This window comes from Scyliorhinus canicula, chromosome 17 (assembly GCF_902713615.1).
Source record: "Scyliorhinus canicula chromosome 17, sScyCan1.1, whole genome shotgun sequence".
Taxonomy (NCBI): Eukaryota; Metazoa; Chordata; class Chondrichthyes; order Carcharhiniformes; family Scyliorhinidae; genus Scyliorhinus; species Scyliorhinus canicula.
In genome coordinates, this window is record NC_052162.1 from 19,849,120 (window position 1) to 19,862,047 (window position 12,928).

General features: G+C 41.5%; 1 protein-coding gene across 2 annotated transcripts in view; it reads right to left on the minus strand.

Moving 5' to 3' along the window:
• ar (androgen receptor) overlaps nt 1-12,928 on the minus strand; it is a 487,117-nt gene that overhangs the window by 137,484 nt on the left and 336,705 nt on the right. Inside the window, exon 5 of one of the 2 annotated variants that reach the window (XM_038774355.1) lies at nt 1,361-1,505. The exons of the other annotated variant lie outside the window; for it this stretch is intronic. Coding sequence (XP_038630283.1) covers nt 1,361-1,505 — 145 coding nt within the window. The remainder of the gene's footprint in view (nt 1-1,360; nt 1,506-12,928) is intronic. 2 annotated transcript variants of the gene reach the window in all.

Sequence of the window (12,928 nt, forward strand, 5' to 3'; positions counted from 1 at the left end):
GCAAGTCTTATGCAAGTTGATTGAACCAAACAAATTGAAATTTGCGCACTGGCCTTCCTGAGAATCTGTCATTCCTCCCTCATTTTTTTCCTTTGATTAAAAATTGCATACTGGCTGACATATTTATAATAATTGCGCTTTTTTTCTTCGAAGTTGTCAGTAATTTCTGAAAGCAATTATAGCTCCTGCTCCTTGATGAACTTAAATCCAATGGGCTGCACATCTGTTGGCAAATTGAAACTATTACATGTAATAGAGAATATAAACTATTTCACAACAGAAAATGTTTAGTCCATATCTCGAGTAAAAATCAACTGTGGATAAACAAGGCTAAAAAGGCCTCTCTCCACATCATATTATTTCAAGCAATATCTCAGGACCTCAGCAGGCTTCCAAAGTGCTGGACAGATACAAAGGAGAAAAAATGAGGCTGCAATGATATATGGACGTATTTGCAAATTGTACAACTCAAAAAAGTAATAAATGGCATTTCATAATTGGCGCATGTTAAACAACAAATACTAGGTTTTAAACAGTTTATCACTTTAATTTCATAGATTAACATGAACAAAACATAATATCAGAAATAACACAGTATTAAACAGAAATAAAATCCACACAGAATTCCCCAGGATAATAACTGAATAACAGGCATGTTTGCATAATTTGTAGACATTTGACATGTAGGCAACTGTCTTTTAAACCATAACTGAGAAATCAGACTAGTCCAGATTTCCATCATCAATTGTACCCAATTATAACTGTAAATAAATTAGATTTCCTGCCTTCCCTTCAACCAGTATGTGGAACTTTTGAAAATAATTTAATTTGGATAAAAGGCAGAATTATTATGCTTCAACAAACTTCTATCTTTTATAGGTGTCAGAAGCAAGTACCTAATAATAACGCCAATTTTACTGTATTTTTTTTTGCTTTAAAAACACTTCAATTTTACAATCCCTATCTGTGATCGGGAAATGGTAATATTAAACTTTCTTAAGGCATAGAGCTTTAAATACATGTTCTTTAGCTTATTTTATCAAAGCTTTCATTTGCCATTAGTTTATCCAACAGTATTAGAAGTTGATGGAGTCAAAAGTAAAAAGCAGTTCCCTACAAGTTTCAGTTAAGCCACAACAAATTGAGGACTTGAAATTATAGTAGACCAAGCAACAGTGATAGAGTTGGAGTCAAGCACTTGTAAATGAGGTTCTGCACTCAGGGAGTGAAATACCTCCATACCCAAAAGCTTGTTTTTAGGAGTTACAGGTTGAATATTTATTGGGAATTACTTATAAATTATGTAATTTTAACCTGAGTCAGTGTGTAGCACACTCCTACCAGAAATATGTTCACTTACTCATTAAATACCAAGTCTGGTGCAAAGTAGAGCATTCTGGAATTCACAATTCTATAGGATCTCCAACCCATTGCGAAGACCATAACTGCCATCCACGAGTACTGTATGAGACTCATTTGGTCATCCACATGTAAATTGCGAAAACCTGCAGACAAGGAGCACTTCTGCTGAAATAATGTTAAATGATAGTATGCATTGATCAGTACACAGCTGTGCAAAGAACAGACCTTCTTAGCAGATAAGCACAGAGCAAAATTAACAATAGCGCAAATGTATACACACATATTTGGAGTTTGTGCTCTAATCAGGCTGCATATTTTTAACCACAATCTCAGGCTCATGTGATTAAATTGGAGTGCCACAATTGATCCAGACTAAATTCAAAATGTCTTCATTTTTTCACTTTATTATAAGCAGGTAAAGCCTCTTAGCCACATAAGCCATTTTCAGAGCAGCTTCTAACAAACATAGTTACTGATAATTCCTTGTGATGCATGATCTACTTCTAAACAATTCATCATTAGAAAAAATTGATTGCTTAGGCTTCGGCATTGCTGTCAAGATAGTGGCCAACAATGTTAAGACTGCAAGGTAGTGGTGCGTGCTGCTGCATCTGAGTAATTTCCGAATTGCTGTAAGATAAATCTATTGTGCGACTGCTAAAGCGATCAATTTGTGCGGTCGAGCAATTAACCAAAGATTATACACTTAATAGTGAAATGAAATGCCCATATTGCAACAGTAACATATGCACAATGCATTCTTTTCAATTGGATTTTTTGTTGCTGCAGAGCTTGCTGTGAAAATATTGCAACTCTTCATTTAAAGATGAGTGACTAAATATCATTTTAACATTCTAGATTTGAATACACTATGGGGACTGCATTCAATCCACCACCAGTGCTGGACCTGGCAGTGCGTTCAATAACACAGTAAAGGACTGCATGAGTGTCAGGTTGCATGCAAAATTCACCACCAAGTCTTATTTCTCTGCTGCATAGTGAGTCTCCCATATAATATACTGATAATGATAATAGAGATGTGCTTAATAATGGTTAGGTGCAGCAGGAAAGTATCAATGGAATGATGTTATCTCCTCAAGAAAGATCGACAGGGAACATCTAACATGGATACAGCACAACAGCTGTCAAAGTCAGCCTGATCCTCAATTTTATGCATAGAATTCCTTCCATCATTGCTAGCTCTAAAGACATATAGAGTTTCAGCTGTTGCAGCCCACAGATGAACCATCAAAATCATAGGAGTCGGCAGAGCCAGTATTTCATCAGATTGATCGCCGACTAAAGGGAGAAAAGTGAGAGGGAAACAATTTGAAAAACTTGCTGGATTTTCAGATATCTTAAATTAGATTATGATTTGAACCTATTTGAGCAATCTGTGCAATGCTGTGCCTGTAATGAACCAAAAACAGTTTATAGTAGTTCATTACATAACGTGGTATCTGACCACCAGCATAGAATCATGCTGATCAATGCATACTTACCCAGAAGCTTTCATGATGGCTTCATATCAAGGTTGTCATCTGTATCACTCTTATTTGAAGGTCAATAAAGAGTGGAAGGATTGCGCCAACAAGATCAAGGTTATCCTATGCAGATCAGGCCCACAATACCTAAGTGCCAACTATGGACAAAGTGCAAGTACATCAAAGCTTATGCTGCAATTAAAATGATGAAATTGGTATCTCAAAGCAGTGTTACACATGTTTAGACTGATTGAAAAGAGGCTTATAATACATTCATCCCCTTCATGACCCAACTCCTCCAATGTTTGAGAAAATAATCTGCATCACCGATAATTCCACTTTGAAAGGGACTTCAATGTGCAGATCAATGACCAGCATGAGAAAACCATGACAGAATAAGAAAGCAAAAATGCCAATGGTAATTAGTAGCAGACCAGAAATGCAGTAAAGAAGGTGACTGTGCCTTCCAAGGAATGCTATAATTATATTAGTTTTTAATGGGACAACTTGTATCTTCAAAGTAACTGTGCTGAACCCATCTTCTAGTTTCATGTTCAATGGTTCAAATACTAACAATTAGCTTTTTATATCTGGCTGTAATAAGTGCCAAATAAATACGCAGCTCAACATTCAATCAAATACATCAAATATATGATAATAATTTCCCGATTATGTCGTTTGAATGTTGACAACTTGAAGCTGAAAATGATGCTCTTCCTTAATACTTCTGTTCCATTTAAGATTATTTAACACAAAACCTACAATTGCTCAGAGGGAAATTTCCTATGGATGCAGTAAGTATGCTGTAGGCAGCAGTGTTTCACTGAATTCAGCCTGGGGTCTACTGGCTAGACCTCCTTGGAATGCGTAATATAAGGGCCCTTCATGTGAATCAGTCAAGTCTAGGGCTCTGCTGATTATGCCACTTCATGCCTGGCAAATAATGTACTCCTAAAGGCAGAATAGCCATCATGGAATGTATTCCTCCTCTTCCTGACCTCTTTTGGTAAGGTTTGCAGCTTCTGGCCTGAAAAACTAACTTTTCTTTGTAATGCCCAATTTTACATGTTTTGCTTAATTTCAGGATCATACCACATTATACTTGTAGTTCACAGTTGGTTAGGAGTTCATACTTTCCCTCACTGGCTTAAAACAGAAGAATTATTTGTATAAGCAGCAGGCTTTGTTACTTCAGTAAATCACAACTTACCCTAACCTTTCAACAGCATAGCGAGAGTATGTTTCAGACCTAATTGTTAACAAAACTGTATCTTCTAACACCACTGTAACAATACCCAATTCCACCTCTGCCTCAGTTCATTTGCTGCTGAACCTATGCCGTTGATTCTAATGCAATCCTGCCCAACTTTCCACTTTCTACCCTCCAGAAACTTGGGTGAGGTCATCCGAAATTCTGCTGCCCATGTCGTAACTGGTTCACCCATCGTCCATATACTCAATTACCTATATTGGCTCCTGATTAAGCAAGCCTTGATTTTCAACTTTTCATCCTTTTCAAATTTCGCCCCTCACTTTCCTCTTTTCAGACACTCCTGACGAATCTTGACACTTAAGACAAAAGTATCTTTTGGATCAAACTTTTAGTCACATACCCTGATATCTCCTGACATGGCGTGTCAAATTTTATTCCATAATATCCTTGTGAAGTGCCTTGGGATATTTTATTGTTAAGGGCGCTATATAAAAATAAGTTGTCTTGCATATGGATTAATCAATTAAACATCATACTTGGCAATTTCTTGACATTTTGCACTTGGACATTAGCTATGTCAGTGGCATTAGGAGGTCAGAAAATCACATAAAGGCAGTACACAATTGATCTTAGAGTAGAAATTGCAATGCAAAGCAGGGCAACCACCTGAAATACTCAATGGACAAATATACTAATTGCAATCATTTATTTCTCTACTTTGGCATTTGTGTACTTGATATGTTTTTTGGCTCAATGCTTGTGCTTTGTGACTGCTCTTTTTATCTTCAATCCACTTCCTTAAATTAGAATTAGTATGATGGCATGGTGGATTTTAGTGGAAGCTGTTTAGGACAAAAGTAGCTCCAGTTTTTCTTTGCTGGCTTTGAAACACCTTCTGCTTCCATTGTGTTGGGTGGCCATGCCTATTTTCTGGCATCTACTGCCATTTGTGCAAGGGCCTTCAAATATTTCGTTTCAGAGGCTTTTCTAAGCCCTTAAATAGCTATAACGGTACAGAATATTCTAGATTTCAGTGTTTGAGCCCAGGAGGCAGTTTCCTGCATGGGCTTAAGCTTTAAATGGATGCACGAGATCTGAAAACAAATTTTCCACTGTGAATGCCCAAAGTTGCAGAATAAGGCACACCACAACATTACAATGAATGGTAACTGGAATAGTGCAGTGGATAATATTGTGAACAGTGTTTTAGGTCACTTGATGCATTGAAGGGATCATCAAAAAACATGTTAAATTTGTATCTGATGCAACTCTGATCTTCACAGATAGGTGTTCATTGCCAGTGCCTTGCTCTGGTTTTTGTTACAGAGTGGACTCTTCTTTGTGCCTGGTTAGGTCTCTATGTGTTGCAAAGTCAGGCAGCAGACAATGATCATGGAGACCTAATGTATTATGAAGTATGCTGTGATCTGGCAGCATATTTGAAGTAATGCTAGGATGCCAATTTGTTTTATTAAAAACGCTGGGAGGTACATGGGTTTTTCTGCATTGTTTATGGTGTCATTGGCCGGGGCTGAATAGGATGGCCTTGATTTAAGAATGGCAACACTTATTTGATACCAAAGGCAGTCTTATCCTTAAAGACAGTCTGTTTCTCCAAATGAGAATGGCATTGATGAATCCCTTGGAATGTAAACATGGTTGATGTGTGGAAAGCAGGCACTGCCCATCATGATCTGGATTTTCTTATTAATGCAAGAATCATTTAATACATGAATTCCTGATATTACAGATGTCATCTGTGCAAGCTTTGAAGAAACTGGGGACATAGAAATTGAACAAGTGATCTTAACTGCCACTGGTAATGCATTTCCTGTGCTGAAAATTGTTTGCAGGTATCCTTGTCGCAGATGTTAAAGCATTGAATTGACCCTATGCTGACCTGGAGCGTCGCGGGCAGTTCATCTTGGCCATAACAGATACATGGTCTGGTGAATGAATCAGATTGAAATAAAACAATACTTTTTTGTGCTGCTATTAGGTGTGACAGCCGTTAATTTGTGTGCACAGAATGGTATACTGGAAAGTAGTTACGCTACTGCACGAATAATCCAAAGACCGAAAATCATGAATTCAAATCCCACCAAAATAAAGGTACTTGGGCTAAATTAGGCACAAGTTGTTTGTTTGATACTTCTATATACAGCAAATTGCCTGACATTACAGCTGTCACATACAGACAGGACTAATAATCCAAAATCGCTACAAAAAGGCAAAATAAGAAAAAAACAGGTACCATGCCCACCATCTACCACCTGTTTCTGGCCCTATTGCAATTATACGCACAGCGGGGGAGCCAATGGGCAGCCCACCAGCCCTTGGCCCTATTGTGGACTTTAAGTGGTCAGTTAATGGCCATTAAAGGGCCTCATCCAGTTCCTGCTGGTATTATACCTGCGGCAGAGGGGAGGCCCATACTAGCTTTTGCTGCACAGGCTGATGTCAGCCAAACGGGGTTGTGAGGGCCTTCCTTTGCAGGCCCCCAGAAGGCACCTCACACTCGCAAAGTCATTCCCTCCACTTTACCCCTCCCTCCCAGCAACTTCGGCCTCTCAAACCTGGCCGCTCTGCACAGTCCAACTTCTTCCATAGAAGATTCTGCCAATGTAGAATGACTGTTTTTGGGGAGTGGACGGTGTGTTGGAATGAGGAATGGCTTTATCTTGGTATGAAACTCTCAAAATACCCTGCTGGACAGCAGTCTGTACCATTAGTGTTTACCTACTTTTTTATTCATCCAGCCTTCTAGCCCACTGCAGCCTGCTCAACCGTTGTAAGTTTTTTGTATTTATATTTTTCTTCCTCAGTTCCTCAGTCCTAAGCTTTTCATAACTCTGTATCTTATAAATGTCTAATAATATTTCAGCTATCTCTCCTGCCTTGTATCCTGTCATAGACCTTCCCTCATCTCTGACAGTAAGCGTAAGGAGTTCATGTACCTCTGTCTCACTAAGATTGAGGCCAGCTACCTCTATACTTCCTTGCTTTTGCTACCCCTCCAGGACAAACTTCTTCTAAGATCCCCCTGCCTGGCCCTGAATTAGCATCTTTCTCTGGTCTCGCTCCTATCTCTGCTCTTTCCTTCTTTGAACTCATCTTGTCTATGAGCCAAATCTCCTGTTCCCTTGACCCTATTCTCACTAAACTGCTAACCACCTCATTATTCATTCTGTTGCTCATGTTAGCCGATTTTGTCAATTGTTGTGTCTCCAGATACTGTTATCCTCCCCTTTACTGTCGTCACCCATTTCTCAAAACACCAACTCTTGATCACACCTTCCTGGCAAACTAGCATCCCATCTGCAACCTTCCTTTACTCTCTTGAGTATATTGTTGCCTCCCAAATTTATGTCCATCATTCCAGGAATCCCTCCAATCTAGTCAACCTTTGCCACAGTACCAAAACAGCATTCATCAAAGTCAGAAATGACATCCTATGTCACTGCGACAAAAATAAATTATACTTTCATGCCCTTCTCTACCTGTTTGCAGCCTTTCACCTGCTCACCACTATTGTCCAGCTGGATAGGACTGAATTTACCTGAGTCCACATTTATCTATCTGTTCCCTCACTGTTACTTCTAAATCACTGTTTGTAACCTTGGTGTCCTAATTAGATCATAGAATTTACAGTGCAGATGGAGGCCATTCGACCCATCGAGTCTGCACCAGCTCTTGGAAAGAGCACCCTACCCAAGCCCACACCTCCACCCTATCCCCACAACCCAGTACCCCACCCAACACTAAGGGCAATTTTGGACACTAAGGTCAATATAACACGGCCAATCCACCTAGCCTGCACATCTTTGAACTGTGGGAGGAAACCGGAGTACCCGGAGGAAACATGGGGAGAACGTGCAGATTCCACACAGACAGTGACCCAAGCCGGGAATTGAACCTGGGACCCTGGAGCTGTGAAGCAATTGTGCTAACCACTGTGCTACCGTGCTGCCCGATTGACCCCTGGGTGGCTTCTAACCACAGGTCTTGGGAAGGTGGTGGCACAACGGTATTGTCACTGGACTAGTAAACCAGAGACCCAGAGTGATGGTCCAGGACCCAGGTTCAAATCCTGCCAGATGGTGAAATTTGAATTCAATAAAACAAATCTGGAATTAAAACCATTATCGATTGTAGTAAAAACCCCTCTAATTCACTAATATCCTTTCGGGAAGGAAATCTGCTTACCTGGACTGGCCTACATGCGATTATAAATCCACAGCAACATGGTTGACTCTTAACTGCCCCCTCGAGGGCAATTAGGGATGGGCAGTAAATGCAGGTCCAGCCAGTGATGCCCAAATCCCATGAACAAATAAAGAAAAAACAACCTGCTTCATAACCAAGACTGTCTACTTGCAACTCTGTAACACTGTCCAATTTGTCTCCTGTCTCAGCTGAACTGTTGCTGAAACCCTCAATGCATGTCTTTATTACCTCTGGTTTTGACCATTCCAACGCAATCCTGGTCAACCTAATCATTTAGCCTTCTGTAAACTTGAGGTCCTCCAAAACTTTGCTGCTTGTGTCTTTACTTAATGCCAAGCCACATTCACCTATCACCCTTGTGCTTGCTGACCTATATTGGCTCCCAGTCAAGCAAAACTGTGGAGGTAATTTAATGCCCAAAAATGAGTTCCATTTTGAGCACAAATCACCGGACGTTTCTCGGAGCTGCCTGCCATCAAACAGAACGGATTCTTTTCGGCCTCGGCAAGGAATGCCCCGCAAAGGTCGCACTTACCTCATTTAGCTGGTCAGTGCAGGAAACGGTCAGGGCACCACTTCTAAATTCCACCCCGATTTCTCGACCCTCCCATCGCAGTTTCTGGACCACCCAAACACCCCAATTTATCTGATATGGGGTCTTTGAGCCCCCCTTCACAGAGCAAGAGTAGGAAGGTAGTGCAGGTGTCCCCTGCGGTCATCTCCCTGCAAAACAGATATACCGCTTTGGATACTGTTGAGGGAGATGGCTCACCAGGGGAAGGCAGCAGCAGCAAGGTTCATAGCACCGTGGCTGGCTCTGCTGTGCAGCAGAGCAGGAAGAAGAATGGCAGGGCTATAGTGATAGGGGATTCAATCGTAAGGGGAATAGACAGGCGGTTCTGCGGACGCAATCGAGACTCCAGGATGGTATGTTGCCTCCCTGGTGCAAGGGTCAAGGATGTCTCGAAGCAGCTGCAGGATGTTCTGGGGGGTGGGGGGGGGGGGGGGGGGGAAGGGTGAACAGCCAGCTGTCATGGTGCACATAGGCACCAACGGTATAGGTAAAAAATAGGACGCGGTCCTACAAGCTGAATTCAGGTAGTTGGAGTCAAACTAAAAAGTAGGACCTCAAAGGTAGTAAACTCAGGATTGCTACCAGTGCCACGAGCTAGTCAGAGTAGGAATGTCAGGATAGATAGGATGGATGCATGGCTTGAGAGATGGTGCAAGAGGGAGGGATTCAAATTCCTGGGGCATTGGAACCGGTTCTGGGGGAGGTGGGACCAGTACAAACCGGACGGTCTGCACCTGGGCAGGACTGGAACAGGGGGGTGTTTGCCAGAGCTGTTGGGGAGGGTTTAAACAAATGTGGCAGGGGGATGGGAACCGATGCAGGAAGTTGGAAGGTAGTAAAACAGGGACAGAAGCAAAAGGAAGTAAGGGGGAAAGTGTAAGGCAGCGAAGCCATTGTCAAAAATCAAAAAGGGCGACAGTACAAGGTACAGTGACTGAGGGGAGCTCAGTGAATAGGCCCAGTAATACTAAAAGGAATTAAACTGGAAGTAAAAACATTAATGGTAAGCGACGCGGCAGGTTGTTACATGAAGATATGGGTTCAACGACAAGGATAATTAGGAGAAACGTGAAGAGGAAATATAACTTAGGAGAGGTTACTGATCGAGGTGTTAAGATTCAAAACAGAGGTAAAAAAAGCCAACTTAAGTGTACTTTACCTGAATGCTCGTAGGATTCGGAATAAGGTAAATGAGTTGACGGCGCAAATCATCGTGTATTACTATGATTTAGTGGCCATTACTGAAACATGGTTAAAGGATGGTCATGACTGGGAGTTAAATATCCAAGGGTATCAAACTATTCGGAAGGACAGAGTGGATGGTAAGGGAGGTGGTGTAGCTCTGTTATTTAAGGATGACATCCGGGCAATAGTAAGGGATGACATCGGTGCTATGGAGGATAAGGTTGAATCCATTTGGGTGGAAATCAGGAATAGTAAGGCGAAAAAGTCACTGATAGGAGTAGTCTATAGGCCACCAAATAGTAACATTATGGTGAGGCAGGCAATAAACAAAGAAATAACGGATGCATTTAGAAATGGTCCAGCAGTTATCATGGGGGATTTTAATCTACATGTCGATTGGTTTAACCAGGTCGGTCAAGGCAGCCTTGAGGAGGAGGTTATAGAATGTATCACGATAGTTTCCTAGAACAGTATGTAATGGAACCTACGAGGGAACAAGCAGTCCCAGGTCTTGTCCTGTGTAATGAGACAGGATTGATTCATGATCTCATAGTTAGGGATCCTCTCGGAAGGAGCAATCACAATATGGTGGAATTTAAAATACAGATGGAGGATGAGAAGGTAAAATCAAATACTCGTGTTTTGTGCTTAAACAAAGAAGATTACAATGGGATGAGAGAAGAACTAGCTAATGTAGACTGGGAGCAAAGACTTTATGGTGGAACAGTTGAGGAACAGTGGAGAACGTTCCAAGCGATTTTTCACAGTGCTCAGCAAAGGTTTTAGACCAACAAAAAGGAAGGACGGTAGAAAGAGGGAAAATCGACCATCGATATCTAAGGAAATAAGGGAGAGTATCAAATTGAAGGAAAAAGCATACAAAGTGGCAAAGATTAGTGGGAGACTAGAGGACTGGGAAATCTTTAGGGGGCAACAGAAAGTGACTAAAAAAGCTTTAAAGAAAAGTAAAATAGATTATGAGAGTAAACTTGCTCAGAATATAAAAAGATAGTAAAAGTTTCTACAAATATATAAAACAAAAAAGAGTGGCTAAGATAAATATTGGTCCTTTAGAGGATGAGAAGGGTGTTTTAATAATGGGAAATGGCTGAGGATCTGAACAGGTGTTTTGGGTCGGTCTTCACAGTGGAAGGCACAAATAACATGCCAGTGACTGATAGAAATGAGGCTATGACAGGCGAGGACCTTGAGAGGATTGTTATCACTAAGGAGGTAGTGATGGGCAAGCTAATGGGGCTAAAGGTAGACAAGTCTCCTGGCCCTGATGGAATGCATCCCAGAGTGCTAAAAGAGATGGCTAGGGAAATTGCAAATGCACTAGTGATAATTTACCAAAATTCACTGGACTCTGGGGTGGTCCAGGCAGATTAGAAATGAGCAAACGTGACACCACTGTTTAAAAAAGGAGGTAGGCAGAGAGCGGGTAATTATAGGCCAGTGAGCTTAACTTCGGTAGTAGGGAAGATGCTGGAATCTATCATCAAGGAAGAAATAGCGAGGCATCTGGATAGAAATGATCCCATTGGGCAGACACAGCATGGGTTCATAAAGGGCAGGTCGTGCCTAACTAATTTAGTGGAATCTTTTGAGGATATTTCCAATGCAGTAGACAACGGGCAGCCAATGGATGTGGTATATCTGGATTTCCAGAAAGCCTTTGACAAGGTGCCACACAAAACGTTGCTGCATAAGATAAAGTATAAAGTAGTAGCATGGATAGAGGATTGGTTAAATAATAGAAAGCAAAGAGTGGGGATTAATGGGTGTTTCTCTGGTTGGTAATCAGTAGCTAGTGGTGTCCCTCAGGGATCAAGGGATCAGTGTTGGGCCAACAATTGTTCACAATTTACATAGACGATTTGGAGTTGGGGACCAAGGGCAATGTGTCCAACTTTGCAGATGACACTAAGATGAGTGGTAAAGCGAAAAGTGCAGAGGATACTGGAAGTCTGCAGAGGGATTTGGATAGGTTAAGTGAATTGGCTAGGGTCTGCCAGATGGAATACAATGTTGACAAATGTGAGGTTATCCATTTTGGTAGGAATAACAGCAAACGGAATTATTATTTAAATGATAAAATATTAAAACATGCTGCTGTGCAGAGAGACCTGGGTGTGCTAGTGCATGAGTCGCAAAAAGTTGGTTTACAGGTGTAACAGGTGATTAAGAAGGTAAATGGAATGTTGTCCTTCATTACTAGAGGGATGGAGTTTAAGACTAGGGAGGTTATGATGCAATTGTATAAGGTGTTAGTGAGGCCACACCTGGAGTATTGTGTTCAGTTTTGGTCTCCTTACTTGAGAAAGGACGTACTGGCGCTGGAGGGTGTGCAGAGGAGATTCACTAGGTTAATCCCAGACCTGAAGGGGTTGGATTACGAGGAGAGGTTGAGTAGACTGGGACTGTACTCGTTGGAATTTAGAAGGATGAGGGGGGAATCTTATAGAAACATATAAAATTATGAAGGGAATAGATAGGATAGATGAGGGCAGGTTGTTTCCACTGGCGGGTGAAAGCAGAACTAGGGGGCATAGCCTCAAAATAAGGGGAAGTAGATTTAGGACTGAGTTTAGGAGGAACTTCTTCACCCAAAGGGTTGTGAATCTATGGAATTCCTTGCCCTGTGAAGTGGTAGAGGCTCCTTCATTAAATGTTTTTAAGATAAAAATAGATTGTTTTTTGAAGAATAAAGGGATTAAAGGTTGTGGTGTTTGGGCCGTAAAGTGGAGCTGAGTCCGCAGAAGGTCAGCCATGATCTCATTGAATGGCGGAGCAGGCTCGAGGGGCCAGATGGCCTACTCCTGCTCCTAGTTCTTATCTTCATCCCACCTCATGAGGGCTGGGCACTCCCGGTTACCATGG